The sequence below is a fragment of the Pituophis catenifer genome, unplaced genomic scaffold (assembly GCF_029215685.1).
Source record: "Pituophis catenifer annectens isolate HBS135680 unplaced genomic scaffold, rPitCat1.0.hap2 SCAF_3, whole genome shotgun sequence".
In the NCBI taxonomy this organism is placed as follows: domain Eukaryota; kingdom Metazoa; phylum Chordata; class Lepidosauria; order Squamata; family Colubridae; genus Pituophis; species Pituophis catenifer.
The window spans coordinates 163,079,113-163,095,509 of record NW_027256883.1 but is presented as its reverse complement, the minus strand read 5'-3'; the positions used below and the strand labels follow the sequence as shown (position 1 = coordinate 163,095,509).

The 16,397-nt window shown below is 36.6% G+C and overlaps 1 protein-coding gene across 2 annotated transcripts in view; it reads left to right on the top strand.

Moving 5' to 3' along the window:
• LOC139314136 (copine-5) overlaps nt 1–16,397 on the top strand; it is a 130,280-nt gene that overhangs the window by 29,143 nt on the left and 84,740 nt on the right. For both annotated transcript variants that reach the window (XM_070939669.1, XM_070939670.1), the window contains exons 3-4: nt 2,055–2,101; nt 12,838–12,941. In XM_070939669.1, the coding sequence (XP_070795770.1) occupies nt 2,055–2,101; nt 12,838–12,941 (151 nt within the window). The remainder of the gene's footprint in view (nt 1–2,054; nt 2,102–12,837; nt 12,942–16,397) is intronic.

Here is a 16,397-nt window from a genome sequence, read left to right as displayed (position 1 = left end):
GGGGGGGAAGCTTAGTGGGGCATCATTTGCTCTCTGGCAGCTTCCCTTCATTAAAATCTCATTAATCATTCTTACATTTTTTTGCTATGCTTTAGTAATGGGGAGCAATTGAAAGTGAGCCAAATACATTATTGAAATACATTATTGGTAATTTAAAAGTCTTGTTTGGTTTTCTGTGCTAAATCATGAAGGAGCTACAGTTCTCTGATTCTGCATTTAGCATAGTACCTAGTAGAGTAGACTTTGACAGAGGGAGATCAGATGATGAAAACAGCATCACTGTGTCCCAATTCAAGTTGCATTATTTTTTTATGCATGTCATGTACAACCTTGTGATGCTGCTTTTTTCTCTTGCCTTTATTATTTGTATAAATAACTTGAGGCAGCAAACATACCTAATATTCTTTGTCCTCCTATTTTTTCCCCACAACAACAGCCCTGTGAAGGGAATTGGGCTAAGAGAGAATGAGTGGCCCAAAGTCATCCAGCTGTCTTTGATGCCTAAATCGGGACTAGAACTCACAGTTTCCTTGTTTCTAGGCTCATGGCTTAACCACTAGACCACACTAGGTCTCTTGTCTCTTTTGTCATTTTGATGAAAGCATTAGATTCGGCCTTGATTTATAAAAGGAAGTATCCACCTCTCCGTAGAAGAAAACAGGGTAGGTTCTGAGCACCTTTCCTGTAGCTCTTTCTCTACTTTATAGCCCAGATGCTTCATTGCTACTTATACAGAAGGGGAAGCATGGAAAAAGATTGTGTTGTAGGGAGGATCCAGTCCAAGAAGCATGGCTGAGGTTTCTCTTTATGGATTTGGACAGTAAAATAAGGCCAGAACCCAAAAGCTATTGGTTTAGTTATTCCTTTTATTTATATTCTATTTTTATTCTAGGAACTCAATGTAATAAACATGAGTCTTCTTTCCCCTACTTTGTATTATCTGCACAAAAAAATAGGTTAAGCTGAAAAGTCTTCACAAAATTGTCTAGTTTAAACAGAGAGAAAACTGTGAATTCTAAATCATCTACTGACATGTGTGTGTGTGTGTTTTTGGAGGAATGGGGGATTAAATCTGAATTTCCCATGTTTGTTTATTTATTAAATTTCTATGCTACCCATCTTGCCAAGGCAAATCTAGTTTGATTTAACAGAGTAAATCCAGTGAATCTAATGAATCTAGATGGAATTAAGCTGCAGTGTTTTGTGTTCTTTCTGACAAGAATTCTAGTGACGCTAATTTTCGTATAGGACTAGGCTTGGCATGCGGTAGTTCCCAGTTGAATGTGGTATAACTTCTGATTCCAAAACAACCTCTCTTTTTCTTCATGTAAGCTAAGGCAAATAACTCTTGTGCTACTCCGTTATGTGGGAAGACAATAGCAATAAGTCATACTCATGAAATTGATGTTATTCAGATTATTGGAGATGAGATGTAAAAGTAGCTGATCCACTCTTTTGAGCTGATGGGGCAGAATGGTTAGGATGCTGAGTTGAAATACTTGCTTAGCCAGTTTCTGTCAGTCAGTTTACCTCATAAGATTATTGTGAAGATCAAACACAAATACACAAAAAAAATATGATGGATGTTTAAGATGTCACACAGTTCAAAATGTGCTTCTTAAATGCGATGCATCTAAGATCTGATCAAATCACAAGTTCTAGCATTTGTTGCAGCTAGTTTCCTTTTCAGTTTTCCATTATAACCTAAACCTCAAATCCTCCCCATTCTTGCCTTTTCATTAATAGTAATATGGAAAAAGTTTAGACGCTATTTTTGTGTACATAGCAATAAACAATAATTTTAAAAGGAAAAAAAAAGAGTGCAGAAAAAGAACTAATGCACCATAGCTTTACAATTTTCAGGAATTCAGTCCTCCCATCCTCCCCTTAACCTCATCAGTGGGGAATCAAGCTTCAGTAATTTTGTTTAGCTTTTGATCTTGCAGAAGCTTGTGAAGTTTGCTTAATACAGTCTGTGTTGTGTAGCACTAGAGCGAAATTTTTTTCTCTGTGCTGGTGGCTTAGTTAACTTGTGATTTTTTTTCCTTTTACAGTATGTGTGCTGTATACTCAGGGCATAGAGACCAAGCAGTGGAGAGAGGTATGTAACTTTGTGTTAATGGAAGATTTTGTGTCTCAGAAAAGTAGTAACTCTTCAGCGGATCATATCTCCTGGATTTCATTCTGTTTTACTGCCTCTTATTACAATGCTTGCAAGTCACATTCTTACCTTGTGCCTTGGTATTTGTGTGTGTGTCTGCGTGCGCATGTGTGCTTTTTTATCTGAAAATCAGACTAGGTTAAAGGCATTTGATGAAAATCCGTTGGTTAAAAATGGCTGAGATGCCTTGTTTATCTGTTGTGGCACCACTGAAGGGTGTGAAAGCTTCACTCAGACTCAGTATGTGTCCATTGGATTGCTTTTACATTCCCTTGTGCTAGCATAGCACAATATGGCAGTGTTTCTCAATCTTGGCTATTTGAAGACGTCTGGACTTCAACTCTGGGAATTGAAGTTCAGACGTCTTCGAATGACCAAGGTTGAGAAACACTGCAATATGGCATTGGTGTAGCTGGCATAAAGCTGCATAGGCTGATGGAAATTCATCCAACTGATGTGAAAGAGAATATGGCTAGAATTGAAAATACGATGCAGAAAGGACAGAAGTTAAGGCCAAAGTGAGACATGAGAACAGTGACTCTGGATGTTGAAAACTAGAACATAGCAGCCACATGGGAAGACGAATTAAGGGACTGAATTTAAGACATAAAAGGAAAAAAAGAAAGCAAAACTCCATCAACTTTTGTGGGTTGTTGTTCTGCAGACTCTCAACTTTCCTTCCTGCTGGATCATTTCTGGGATTGAAATATCAGAGGAGAAAAAGGAACCTGGAATGAGAAACTGACGGGATAGAAGCTGTAGATGGGTGGGCAGATTTCCACTCCTGTCCTCTCTCTGAAACACAAACTTGTTGCTTTTAAAAATAAGACCTCCTACTCCTCTCTTCCTACTTTTACATATTTTCACACACAACTGCTGCTGTGTGGGTGCTGGGGGGAATCCTATGCCTTATTTCTTTGGCTCGGTGATGTAACGTTAGAGTGGGAAAGACGTGGAGGATGAAGGTACTTGCCCTTAAATGTAAATTGTACTGAAGGGTCCCTTCTGTTTACAAACCTCCTGATTTTCCTCACAGGTTTTTCTGTCTCCCCCCACTCCACCCCCCTCTAATCATGAAGAAGAAACCTGTAGATATTTTAGTTTTGGATCTGTAAATTGTTCTTGGCACTTATCAAAGGCATCATCGCAAGAGGCGGACACTTACACATGAACTGTTGTGCAGTTTAGCAGTTTGCAGACCCTGGAGGGTTGTGGAAGTTGTGGAAGACAATATTCCTGATGAGAGCATATCTGGTCCCTGAGATCTTTCCTCTCCCCCCGGCTCATAAGCAGCTGAGCTGCCCAAGTGACCTGGTGCCCTTGCAGGAGGCTTTAGGGCAGTTTAGCAAGATGTTTAGCAGGGATACGCCTGCCATTTTGCATTGGGAGAAGAGCCTAACTAGTTTTCCACTACTTTTCCTCTTTATCTAAGGACTTAACTTGCTTTAGTGAATATTGTGGTTATTTTATTGTTTTGTACTTTGTTATGAAATTGATATCCTGAACCGACCTAACCTGCAAGCTCTGTGGGCAAGCCAGGCTAAAAAGAATAAACAGAATAAAATTCTATTCCAATAGGATAAACAAATAAAATACTGCTTCTCCATTCAAGGTGGAGGAAGGGAAGTGACATCGCTCCACACTGAATGCCTGATCTGCACTTAAAAGCTGGGTTCACATAGACTTATTTGATTAGTAAATTAACCTATTTTTAGATTCATACAATACTCTTCCTGATGAGTTATGTTTTATTCAACACAAGTTTATGAATCATGTATTCTTGGAAGCATCCAGTTCTATGTAATGGCTGTTATAGCAGTGGATTTCCTACCCCATTTTACAATGGGATGGGAGAGGCCTCAAAAATTTTGCTGATTGCCAATGTAGTTACTTTTTGTAGAACAGCAAGAAGGGAATTTGTGTGATGTTGCCACAATATGAAAAAGAGCAGATGGTGCTCTCCCACCCCACCATCCCATTCCAATAATGTTGAAGTCTATCTCTGTTTCGCTCAGTTACATGACAGTTGCACTCCCCCTGAGTGCTTTCCATAAAGACTTCCAGTAAGGAGAGAATCTCTCTGTTCTATGAAATTAACTATTTGGAAACAGCACCATTGAGGTTTCGTTATTTCTTTCTCAGGAGCAATTCCACTCTTTCTGCAGAAGAAAAGGGCCCCGTGATTTTTCTATAAGTACTTAAAGCTGGCTTAGCAACTACATCACAGTTGGCAAAGCAACCAATCAGGTCAGGCTTTGTAATGTTGTTTTCTAAAGATTTTGGATCCCAGAATTCTCAGCCAGTAAAGGCAATGCATCTGGAGTCCCTCATTTTGGGCAAAGCTTGCTTCTTAGAATATGGATGTATCTCTGTCATTTACCCAGTTCAAAAGAATTTGTCATTCCTTTGGAACTTTTAAAGGCAATTTTCACTCATATGTTTCTTTTGCACCAGGACAATAAGCAGTATGGAGGCTATGTGTCCCATTTTTATCTTGGGATTCTCTCATTTTACTAAGCTAAACTTCAAAAGTGGAACAGATATCTCACTGTTGGATGGGCCTTATGGTGAATGTTTCAGATCAATTGCTATGGCTTTTCCATGCTTGAAGTATTGTACATGTTTTTGACTATAGCTGCCACCATCCTTAGTCATTATTGACTAGGAGTGGTTGGAACTAATATAACACATATGAAGTGCATCTGGTTAGAAAAGTCTTCTTTAGAGACTTTGGAGCCAACAGTTGTAATCAAAGAATGAGCATGTGTGTATTTCCTTATCATTATCAAATTCCCAAATCCCAAAAGAATCTTTATGGCTGTTGGCAGTATGTTAGTCATCCAGCATTTTTCCCCAACTGACAATTGTCTCTCAAAATTGGTGTCACAATCTGTGTAATCATTGGACCGTATCACTGGCTACTGTTTTACTGAGATTTAAAGTAGTAATGGAGAGCAAAAGTACATGGCGTTTAACCAGAAGTCCCTGGTTCAGATCTCACTGCAAATGTGAACTTGGGTGAGTTCAGCAAGGCCTCCCCTCCCTTCTTTTGAAATAGAAATATAAGGAGATTGAGATAAGATACAAAGATACAAAATCTTTGTAGCTGAAATCAGGTATCTCCTCAACACTGCTGATTGAGCAGCTGAACTAATGAACTGTTGGCTCAAGATCAGTTTGCTGCATTTCCTCTGGAATATTAAGGTGGGCAATTTCCCAGTGGAAACTGCCTTCTGGGATCCTTTCTCTTTCCTAGAGCCAATGTACTGTCTTTCTCCAATTGCTCTGTTTGTTCTTTCGTTGCTGGGCTTTGGACAACCAAAATCAAGTGCTGTACTTTTTCCCATATTAGTCATAGATAAAAAAATTCAATATGCACTGCCCTATATCTGAATATGTTTTGGATATCCTGAGTTATATCTTATTTGATTCTGCACTAATAAAATCATAACTTGAAACATATTTGCATAGACATCTTTCCTTTCCTTTCCTTTCCACCCCTCATCCCTTTTCTCCCATTAATACAGCCCTTTCTAGTCCTGAAACCTCTCCTGGACTGTCCCACTGGAAAACTGTAAGAGTAGAGTCCCCTATTCAAATAGAAAATAGTGTGAATGAGAGAGAGAGAAGTTAACTTTTTCCTCCAACATATCCAATTTTTCATTTAGTAAATGAGACGAAATTAGAAATGAAATATTCAAGCTTGTTCTCTGAAGTGACATGATCCTGAAAAGTTTTTATCACTTGATTCTCCAACATGTACATGGGCAAAATTAGCTGAAAGATCACCTACTAGGCATCACCTACTAGGCATCCTCTCTTGTTATTTCTCTTAGATTCAAATTTATTCCTTTTGATTCATATACTACAAAGCTGAATTGCTATCATTTTCCTAAGTTGAGAATTTAGTCCATTTTACACTGCTGTTGTAATACAAAATTCCATTGGTATAAAGTTAACTTTAATTATTAAATACAGCCTTCCCCCACACAACGCTGAACAACTCTGCTGCTTGTCTGAATGTTTTATGGCTTTTTGCATTTCTCTGCTGCAGACATAGATTACTAAAATGAAATGGTTATTAATATTATAACTCATCACAGACATAGTTCCCTAAAGTATTGCTTCATATTTGAAGATAACATTTGAGGCTTATTTTGTCCTTATTTTTCCCTTCCCAACTGCCATATAGCTAATCTGTGTATATTGCTATTCTTTGTTAGTCCCCAGCAACTCACTTCCCAACAGAGACATTAAAAAAGCCTGGGGAAAAAAATGAAAAGGCAGTAACCACCATGGACAAGGAGAATGAACTAAGAAACTGAGTTTGCTCACTACCTGAACAAATGCCACTGGATTAATTACAGCCCCCAGTTATAAGCAGACATTCAGAACAATTTATTTGTCACTGCAGTAGTTCAGAAGTGCTCCTACTATAGATCAGTGTTTCTCAGCCTTATCAACTTTAAGATGTGTGGATTTCAGCCCGCAGAATTCCACAACAAAAGATGCTAAGCTTGAGAAACACTGTCCTGAATCATAGAAAGAAGCCAATTGAAGTTTAAGGTGACAGGGGATGCCCTAAGATATTATACCAGTTTGATATCTGGAATACCTGGGAGGAAGGAAATCTTTCATTGGCCTTGGTTTCCAAACTAATGGTAGGATTTGGGCTAGATGAAACATAGGGGTGTGTGTATGTATATGTGTGTACATACTTATACACATACATGGAGAGAGGGAGAGAGATGGTGGTTGTAGTGGTATTAATGTCTATGAGATTGGAGTTATGAAGCTAGCATGTTTAGTACAAGGATGGGGGAATGCCTCAAATCAAAGGCAATTCTTGGAATTGTGGGCATGTGGCATAGAAGTAATAGAAAACTGCCTTAGATGGTAGGCATGGTTGTTGGCAGTGAATTTTGCTCTTAGCCTAACCAGATGGCTAAACATAAATATCTCCATTGTTAGAAGAGTGAAGAATATTTGTACTTGTTTTTCATATAAAGTCAGAGAGGGGGAAGATTCCTTCCCTCGTATGAACTGAACCCAGCTGATCATTTGTTACCTCTTAATATGAGTTAAACTAAATGTGTCTGTATTGAAGGTGGATATTTTTAAAATTGCAAATAGCAGTTGGTAGGTAGGAGGGACTGTCAAAGCAATTGTGATGGGGGAAATTTAAGCCTTTCCTTCCCTGGAAAGATTCTGGAAAATACTTTGGTGAAGAGAGGGGGGAATTTGTGTTTAAGGAATCATGTTTTACTACTTCCTTAAATTTTCATTTAGTGCTTGGTTCTTTACTCTTGCTAAGCTTAGGCTACAATGCCAGTGGGGTAAAAATTTGTCAAAGTCTTCCGAGATCTGGTTATCTCTACAGTTCCCACAATTCCTGAATTTCATTGACCAGATCGGCAGAAACTTCTGCTTCTAATCATCTGGAGGGTTTATATTGGGCAAGAATGGCTTATACATTATAATGTGAGTAACTAGATACATGGCAGCTTGTAGATATGAAAAAGTTCACTCTGAGGACAATTCTGAGGCTTTATCAGTGGCATTTATAGAAGTCACAGATAATCTCAATTCATCTCTTCTCATCTTAATAGAATAGGATGTTTGGTGGAAACTGAATGCCAAACTGTCAGGTTTAACCTTTTTTTGAAGAAGAAGTAAGAAGCTTCAAATATTAACCCTCTGAGGGGAATCAATTTACTTTATTTTCCTCCACAGATAGCAGCACTTGGCCAACTTAGTCTCTGTTCAGGAACTAAAGAGGGTCAAGCCTTTTAGGACTCAGAAAGGAGACCACCTGGGAACCCTAAGCAAAATTGATCCGTAGGCAAAATAGAGGAGGCACCCTTCCCCCACAAATCTGTGGAAAAAGCATTGGCAATAGAAAACTATTGTTGCTAAGAAAAATACATGGTTAGATCTGTGAAGTCATCAGGAATTAAACTTGACTCAAGGGTGTTTTTATTTTCACTGCAGTCATAGAAATTGTAACTGGGTAGTGAACCATGTTGCATTTCAAGATTAGACCCAGTCACCTGCCCCAAGTAGGATGCCCACTAGTATTGAGCTTAAAACTGCAGAAATCAGCCTCAGACCAACATATGGTGCCTCTGCCTTCCCAAAAATAACAGATGTTCAGCCTATAGCAACATGATCCTTTGGGGGATTTGCTAAAAACATCCCATATTATTACTATTATTTTAAGCTCTGTGTTTTCCTGCTAACAGATGCATACTGAAAGTGACTCAGTTAACTGTAATGAAGTTCAGCATCTCTGCGTGGCAAGCACACCAACTCTATGGAAATTAGTTTTAATTATATATTGTGTTTAGCTACTTCTTCAATCAACAAAGTGTAAATATTTTGAATAAATAAACATGGATTCTTTGATAAACAAAATGGTGAAAGGGAATGCGAGAAAGACAGAGTGCTCTGATATTGTTCTTGGGATCTATTGGAATCTATTGGAGCCACTCTCCCATCTCAGGAGTCTCAGTATGTATCAGTTTTCAACTACTTTATTACAGCATATTCAACACCTTTTTTTTTAACCTTTATTTTCTTTTTCTCTTTCATATTTACATCGTTTTTTAAAGTGCTTATTATATATGTAAAGTCTTTTTAATAAAAACTATTTTAGAAAAAATCAAAAGCTATATGAAATACAATAAAAATCAAAGCTCATAACAATCACAACATTAAATGTATACCTTTTAAAATATGAAGGCTTAAATTGCCTAAATTGCACAAAAGAACTTTAAAAAAAAATAATCCTAGTAAATATACCTATCTGGAAAAATTGTTCCAAACACTGTAAAAAAAAGGGCTCTCTCCCTATTATTAGCTCCCTATTATTAGCATATTCCAATATGTTCACATATTGGAATTCAACCTCTCTTTCAGCTTTATTAGCTTAGAGTTAAATTTATAATAATGTCAGAAAGTTGTTTTTGATCCACCTTCCCCAACAAAATGCTATTCAGGTATTTTTGAGCTATTCTCAAACATGGCAATTTTAAAATGGATGGACTTCAACTCGTTGGGGAATTGTAGAAGTTGAAATCACATCTTAAAAGTTAACAAGTCTGAGAAATACCAGCTTAAAGAATATCATTTTCAACACATTTGGAATTTTTGAAAGCTGGGCAGGGCATGGTTTGCCCAATTTCAAAATGATATCAGAATTCTACCTGCCATTCCTTCTTGTTTGCCATCATACAAACTTTTATCTCTGTTTTACCTCCATCCTTTTTTGTGAGCAAGTGTATACAAATTTGAAACAAACAGCCTTGTCTAATATTTATTTTCTAAAATAAAAAAAGTAATGGAACAAAGTTGGGGCCCATATGCGTTCTTGAAGGTGAAGTTAAACAGAAGTCTTAATATAAAGGACAAACATATCTGCAAACATTTTTTAAAATGCACAAATGAGGTGAAGGAGAATCAAATAAGTTGTTGGTGATCATTTTGGCACCATGTTATATTTTCAGCTCTGATAACCCTTGTATTGCAAACTGTGTCTGGGCATAGCAGGAAAGTTCATTCTACAACACGCAGGCAATTTTATTTTTTTTTGAAGGAAATTGACAGGATGACATTTTCTATAGCACATAATAAATAACTCAGCCCACATGTGTAAATAGCATGCCTGGTATATTTTCTTAATACAAATTTATATATTGCCCTTGTTCCCATTGATTTTACTTCTCCTTTGCTCTTTAAATGGTCATAAAAGATAAGTGCTGCTGTACTCCTATTACTGGGGCATCTGCCAGCATAAATTATACAAGTAAAGTAGAGAGGAGTCTAGCCTGTGCTGGAATATGATGGACTAAGGACCAAAATGCTTTGCTAGCACAGTTAATTTTGGACTATTTGTCTGCCTCTTATTCCACAGTATTGCACACATGGGTAGGGAAAAGCTAGATTTGCAGACTTCCCTAAACCTGAGGAAGTTCCTACTTGTGTTGGCCAGGAATGCTAAAATCTGCTCTAGTTTAGTATTTAGTGCAATGTTGTAGGACTATATGATTGTTTTTGACATTCTGGCTTTATTTGACTAATTTATTGTCCCAGGGCACTTTGGTTCATGAACCAGCTGTTCTTGGAAACACTGTTTGCCCTCCAGCTACAAATTATTTTAAATGCCAATTCCAATTCTTTCCCTTGCTGGCATTATCAGAACTACTGGAATCCAGAGGGGGCATAAAGTCTTTACTCAGTTTATTTTTATTTTGCTACATTTTATAGCCTACCTTTCCTTAAAGAAATCAATATAACAAGTACTGCCTCTAGTTTCTCCCCACTACATCAAAACTGAAAGGCTGGACTATATATACATATACAACCCAACATCACTCAGTAACCACAGCTAAAAGTGATTTAAACCCAAGACATCTCATTCTTCACCAACATCGATTATAAAAGTACTACATCTAAGCAGTGTTAGGCAGCATCAGGTTTTTATTTTGTGTTCTTTAACAGTAAATATTCTGCAGATCTAATTTATATCACCGGGACCAGAGGGTTAGTCTTCTGGGCTTTTGGACTTGTGCTGGAAACTCATCCTCAGGGAGCTTCTCTCCCACCAGAATGTGTTCCTCTCACATTCCAGTGAGAGAGAAATTCCCTGAAGATGGGCTCCAGCATGAGTCCAAAAGCTCAGAAGACTAAGCCTCTGGTCATGGTGATCCAAATTGGATCCTGCAACTTTATCCTGGGACACGTATATTTGCCTTCATTCATGAGTGAATATTCTCTTCCTTTCTGCATGAGCATTTGGTTCATCCTTAGACATATTCAAGTGACTGCACTGCAACCTGATGGACACATTGGGCTTAATAGCAGAATTAGAGGCTGTCTTTTCATTCACATATGGTCGTTATAACTTAAATTCTGTCCTGAATGTTTTTGAATGATTTGTTCTTTGCTCAGTTTTCTAGAGTTTCTATTTCTTTATTTCTTTATTTCATTATTTCATCTGCCTTCATCATACCTTCTTTTATGGCTTTTTAGATGTTATCAGTTTAAAGTTGGTATCCCCATTTTCTTGCTCCCATTTGTGGATTTTTTTCCCCTTTGGGTGGCTGGCTTGAGGATTCAAAATCCTGAGGCTCCTCTGTGTGGCAAATACTCATCAACAGCTTAATCAAACTCCTTATTTTTCTTTTGCTTCTGGCATCACAATTCATCACAGAAAGCAAGAGGAAAGCTGGCAATTCAGCATGAAGTTTATATAGACAACAGATATTTTAAAGTTCCTTTTTCAGTATTTTTACCTAATTTTTCTTTGCTTTTTAAAAAAACCTAGAAATTTCCCTTTTATGGGAAGGCAATTTCATATCATGTCATCTTAGGTATCTGGATTTGTTCCATTCTGTCTTGGTCTTGAAAATCTCTGCTGCCCTTTGGTATACACGCTTGAAATTCCTCTACTTCCAGAACATGTTAGATGTTCTGACAATTCACCCCTTTGTTGTATGACCCCCTGAGGAATGATGGTACTAATTAATATCTGACTAATTGAAGCACTTGGAGACTTAGTCATGTAGCCTTCAGATATTCTCACTAGGCTAGCTTTGTCTCAAGGCGACTACTAGTTGTTGTGATGCAAAGAAGAAATTAGCAGTTCTTGATGCAACAAGCTTCTGTCTTCGCAAATGATTTTGTTCTCCTCCCCTTTGCTGATTTCACTGTTATATTTTGCCCTGTGCCCCCAGCTGTGCCTATGTAACTGTGTGCTGCTTTCTGTGTGCGTCACTTGCTGTAATGTCTCTAGCTTGCACCTAAATGTGGAGCATTTCTTCCAAATGTGCCTGCTTGCTTGGCAGAGTTCTTGCTTTTTGGAAACAAAATCAAACAACTTTGGCTGCTGAGCTTGGAAATTCTGACATGCTGGAGGTGGCACAGATTTTTGATAATTGAAATATTATAAAAACAATAATGTGGCTGAAACTCAATCGATTAAGTACTGTTTCTTGTTTTGCTTTGTTGTGTTTTGTTTCTTTCCTGAGCTAATTGATGCATATTTTATCTGTTTCTGCCTTCATGTGTATTATTTGCAGTGCTACATAACTAGAAACAGCAGTACTAGTACATCCAGCTTTAATAACTAAATCTTGACCATTGCATGTAAAGTGCAAAAGAACTATATGCCATTCAAGGAAATAATTTTTGATAAGGAGGGAGGGAAGCTTAATGAATCCTCCGTGCACCCTCTTTCTTCCCTTCTGTTGATGTTGTTTCTTTTCACCTGCCAAGACTAAAATCTTTGTCCTGAAGCAGAACTAGGCAAGCCGTGGCATTCAGCCCAATTTCTGAACTGTCTGTAAGTTATCAGATCTCTGAAAGAAGCTTCTCCCCAGCCAGTGTGGCTATTTCTCAGCATGCTAGAAGTTGAAGTCAGCACATCTGAAAGTTACTCACTCTGGAGACTAAGAGATGAAAGAATTATTTCCTGCTCTTAGGCCTGGAAGACGCTTGTAAGAAACATAAAACAAAGATATTTAATTCTACCTCTTATTTAAATGTATCCAGCCTAGCCTTCATCCCAGAATCAGTTTGGAGTGTGCTAAAAATACTGTTTCTTTTCAAGTCTTCTTGCTAATGGTTATAATGCTACTGAACTTGTCGCGCTCATTTGGTTCCCTTTCCCTTTTCAGTTTGGCAGGACTGAAGTCATTGACAACACCTTGAACCCCGACTTTGTGCGGAAGTTCATCCTCGATTACTTTTTTGAAGAGAAGCAGAATTTGCGCTTTGATCTGTGAGTGGCATATTTCTTGGTCTTCTAAAGGCTGTGAGCGTGTGAAGGGAATACCAGTGTGCACCCATAAGACTTCTCAATTTGGCCGTATCCTGTAATTGGTGAGATTCTGTGAAGAATATGCAAGTGCTTTGTCTTAACAAGGGATGCACTGGGGAAAAAAATAGCGATGTGAGATGAGATCCAAAAGGGGTCTCTTTATTCTGAGCTCCAAAGGCAGCAATAATTCTACGCACATTAAAGGCAGAGTTTTCACTTTTCAGTAGGTTCCAAAACTTGTGAATATAATACTTTACATTCAAAATTTTTATCTTTATTTTTTCCCAATATTGTACTAATACCATTAGTATAGGCTTATGTTTCAACATCTGCATGATGCAAGGGGAACATGTCAGACAAAAGTTAAGACACTTACATTTGGGTCTATTTTATGCTGACATTAAACTTATATATTGTCAGTATAAAATAGAGCCAGATATAGGTGTCTTAACTTTCTTCTGAGATGCTCCCCTTGCATCATACCAGACATCCTTTGGGTCCTCTACTAGACATAGGAAATATTCTGCTGTTTTATTAACAAATGATTGCATACTGATTTAACAATCAATAAAATATTAGCCCACTGTTTTCTTAAAACAGAATATTCCAACCTATTCGTCTAAATTATCTCCAATGACCCCATATTTATCTTAATACATCATTTTAGTTATAAATAAATTAACTATAGGTTCAGCAACTTTGAGAATTTTGGAATAATATCAGTAGTTTAGGAACTTCAGAAACAACTATTTCTTCAGACTCAGTATACCTTTAAAATATATTTTAATTAAATAAGCAGCCTTCAAACAGTCTTAGATAATCCAAAATGGGATGTATTTTTTGCCAAACATTTTGAAGAAAATTTTAATAGTAACCTTTTGGTCCATAATTTCCATAATAATTATTTACCAGCAATCTTCAGTTTAGATTTTCCCATAATGTCTATTTCGCATGAGAGTTGGATTAAATTTGAATTTACTTCCCAATATACATATCTTGAAACTTTTAATATGAGAAAACCAATTAAAACAGAAATCAAAATGTTGGCCAAATATAAAAAGGCACTATAGTAGCTTTCTAATTGTTCCCAAAATAACTTTTGAGATAATCAGTTGAATTCAAAAAGCAATATACTGTAAGTCACAATATATGTCCAATGGTATAATTGAAAATTGACAAATTAAAATCCCCATATTCAGAGAAAAGTAATTCTAATATAGAAAATCTACAAGTCTGAGAATACCATGAAAGTTTTTCAGTATCCTATCAGTCTGGTTAAAACCCGTTACAAATTTTAACATAGGATTCCCTCTAATAATATACATCAACTTTGGACTTACTTTTATATTGACATTTATTCTTCCTCATAGACTCCTGGAGATTTTACACTATTTGTTTATATCTGAGATAAGCAACTAGGAACTATTAATCTAGTTCAACAAAGGAATCTAGGGATAATTATTCCAAGATATGTAAATGAATTCATAGAAAATATGAAGCTGTATTTTTTCAAATATTCATTGAAACCTTAGAACCAGTAAACGGTGTATTAGATCTCTCCTAATTAACGAAGCAACTTGAAAATGTTTACCAAAGTATTGTACTATAAATGGGATCCATAAATATTGGTTAAAAACATTGATAATTATCAGTAAAGAATACGGTATCATCAGCATGTAATAATAATTTATATTTGTCATCCCTTCAGGATTGTCAAGGTGAAAAAACAAGGGGCACAAGGGATTCCAGGAATGGTCTTTATTGTTGTAGGGTAGCATAATAAAATATTGAAAATCTTCCAAAATTTTTTCCTACCTCATTTTATACCAAGCAAAATCAAGACAGAGTTCTTTTGAGTTTCTTTCTCACGCTTTTCCTCTTTCTTCGTTCTAACTGATTTTTTTTTTCTCTTCCCTTAAGAGTTTGTTATTCATTCCCAATGCAGATCTTTCTTTCACAATGTTCCATTACCACTAATTTGATACCTGAAATATTCTTAGATATTTATGTCAATAGTGCCAACATCACATTAAATAAAATTAAAGTAAAAGTATTAAAGTACTCTTGATGTATTAACACTCTTGATGAATTCCTCATAACATTCTAATAGATGAAGAAATAATTCCAGTTGTGATAATCCTTGTAATGGGCTAGAGGATCACACTTTACTCCAATTTTTAAAATTTGAAGGGAAAACCAAATACAGGTAGCTCTCAGTTTACTACTACAATCGAGCCCAAAATTTCTGTTGCTAAGCAAGATAGTTGTTAAGTGAGTTTTGCCCCATTTTACGACGTTTCTTGCCACAGTTGTTAAGTGAATCACTGAAGTGGTTAAATTAGTAACATAGTTGTTAAGTGAATCTGGCTTCCCCATTGACTTTACTTGTCAGAGGGTCACAAAATGTGATCGCATGACTCCAGGACACTGTAACCTTCATAAATATGAATCAGTTACCAAGCATCCAAATTTTGATCATGTGACCATGAGGATGCTGCAATGGTCATAAGTGGGAAAAATGGCCATAAGACTCTTTTTTCAGTGCTGTTGTAACTTTGAACGGTCACTAAATGGTTGTAAGTCAAGGACCATATCATATCAAAAACTTTCAATGAAACAAATGTCATCAAATCCAATATTGTATATCAATTACATCCACCAATTATGGAATATTGTCTGTTGCTTGGCATCCTTTAATGAAATCAGATTGTTCCAGATGAGGTCCCAAAGGTAGTCTATAGGCCAAAGATTTGTCAATATTGTAACATCCACTTTTAACAAAGGAAGTAATCTATACATTCTGTAGCATTGAATTTAGCTTAAAAAATTTAGTTATAAATAGAAGAGGAGAAAACTGTGCGAAAATTGATTTTTGTATTCATGTATTCAGCAACATGGGGGGGGGGAGAGACAATAAATGCCTTACAGCTAAATTCTCAGATTTGGACTGTTACAAATGATGCCTTCCTAATTTGTGCAAAAATGCCTTGGCATTGTTTAAGTCTTAGTAAATATATGTGAATTATTGCTGAAAGAAATTCCCTTTGTAATTTTATGGCAAACTGTTCTCCTTATATGCGTGGATTGAACATCCAAATAACTATTCTTTATTTTATCATCCAGTGATATTTTATTTCAGTATCTATTAGTGAACAATACTAGATGATTGATAATATTTATCATGTAATGATATTGAAAAATGTAACCACATTCATCATTATTTGCAGTAATGTTTCTATAAAGTACATTTCTCAATATTCTGTTTTCTACCTTAGTAACCATAAGAGCTCTGAGTCTTCAGGGAAATTCCCAGTTCTAGCTACTTCATATAGAACAATGCTGGCAACATTACTCCGTCTAAACAAAGAAAGATTCATCCCAAAACACACCCAATGCTCAGCTTCTGAAAGTTTCCCA